General features: G+C 57.3%; 1 protein-coding gene across 1 annotated transcript in view; it reads left to right on the top strand.

Moving 5' to 3' along the window:
* Positions 1-1,491: 1,491 nt before the first annotated feature.
* The window catches only part of APOB (apolipoprotein B), a 37,551-nt gene continuing 37,293 nt past the window's right edge, over positions 1,492-1,749 (top strand). The window contains exon 1 of the mRNA XM_005874933.2: positions 1,492-1,721. Coding sequence (XP_005874995.1) covers positions 1,655-1,721 — 67 coding nt within the window. The 5' untranslated portion in view covers positions 1,492-1,654. The remainder of the gene's footprint in view (positions 1,722-1,749) is intronic.

Raw genomic sequence — 1,749 nt, forward strand, 5'->3', positions numbered from 1 at the left:
TTTAATGCTCAGAGAAATGGCATTTTGGAGTGATGAGTTTCTCCAGCAACTTCACAGTTCAGTGACGTAGGCTTGGCCAGCCTTGGGTTGAGACCTTTTCTATATCCCCCTTTTACAATATGAATATACCATGGATGCAAAGCAACTGACCATTGAAGGGAGTGTAGCTGCCCATGGGGGTTTGTGTTAAACACAACAATACTGTACATGAATGAGGAGAAGGGTGGAGGCCCGAGGCCGGCAACAAGGCCCACATCGCAGTCTTTGTACACGGTTACTGTTTCAGAATATGACTCTTCTGGAATCACCAGTCCTGCCACCAGAAGATTTTTTAAATCTTCACAATTATTGGTTACCTCTGGATATGGCACAGAAACAACGAATTTTATCAAGTAGTGATTCTGTGATAGGTGCTGTGGGTATTCCTTAGTCCACACTCTCTCTTCATGGCCCTCCACGCCCATTCTGCCAGCAGGCATACCCGCACCATTCTGCCCTGCTCACGGCCTACCTCCATGGCTCACCAGCAGTTTCCTGTTTACCCATCTTGTCTCCCCAACCAGATTGGAGGTGCCTTGAGGACAGGGCCAGTCCTAAGCGATCTGCACTGAGCCCGGTTCTCCACAGCTAGGGAGAGGAGGGGCGCCTGGGGAAGGTCTCCTGTGGGAAATGTCCTGTGGAGAAGGCTCCCAGATGTTTGGGAGGAACATGGCATGTCCAGTCCACTACTCTGCTTCTCCTTTCCAGCCTCCCCATCTCTGGAGGAAACCCAGGCTCCTCCCCTCAATTTGCCCAGAAGACTCTGCCCAAGGGGTGGGCTCTGGGGGGTGGGGGGTAAGGGGGTGGGGAGACCCCCACTTCATGAGAGGTTCTGGAAGATTTGGGCACCTGGCTCCTGCTGTGACTATGACTTCCTTGCCCTTGGGGTGACTTCAGGTCCCTCAGGGTAACTTTGGGTCACTCACCAGACCTCCCTCCTTCCCCTTTCTCTCTGCTTCCTTCCCATGATATGAATCCTGAGCAGATAACCACAGCCACGGGTGCCTATCAGGATTAGGGGTGCCCTATCAACCCAAAATCTACCCAAATGGGAAAGAATGGAGAGGAAAACGTCTCCACCAAGACACTGTGAAGGGCTGGCTCCCCAAAGGGCTACAAAGTGGGACTAGGGAGCTGGGGTGGGTTGGCCCCAGTGCCTGGTCATCTGAAGGCCCTGCTGGGCCAGGCAGGCTTCTCAGATGCCAGCCCACTGTCCCCATGGCCTCACCCTCTGAGACCCCCCGGGGGAGAGGACCGGCCAGGCCAGAGGAAAGGCCGGTGTGGCTCTGGCTGAGCCCCCTCGCCACAGGCCCCTCCTCAGGTTCTGAGAGGAGCCCTGGAAAAGCAAACAGGCCTGGAGGCTGCCCTTTGGACCTTCTGTAGTTCGCTGGGCGTTCCGAAAGCTGGGCGGGCGGCCTCATATAAATAGGGTGCCGACTCGGGGTGCGCATTCTCACCTGGGTGCGGAGAGCTGCCTGCGTGTACCCCTCCCGGAGCGCCTTCTCACCTCTGTGCAGAGTTCTGTCTGTGTGAACCCCTGTGTGTGGAACCAGCGAGCGTCCTGAGGCCAGGCCCAGCCTGCGAGGTGCAGGGAGGTAGCAGGCCGAGGTCGGCCATGGGCCCATCAGGCCCCGCGCTGCTGGCGCTGCTGCTGCTGATGATCACAGCAGGTGCCCGGGCAGGTGAGTGCAGCGGCCCCCCCCCCGCCCG

Source organism: Myotis brandtii, unplaced genomic scaffold (genome assembly GCF_000412655.1).
Source record: "Myotis brandtii unplaced genomic scaffold, ASM41265v1 scaffold454, whole genome shotgun sequence".
NCBI classification, from domain to species: domain Eukaryota; kingdom Metazoa; phylum Chordata; class Mammalia; order Chiroptera; family Vespertilionidae; genus Myotis; species Myotis brandtii.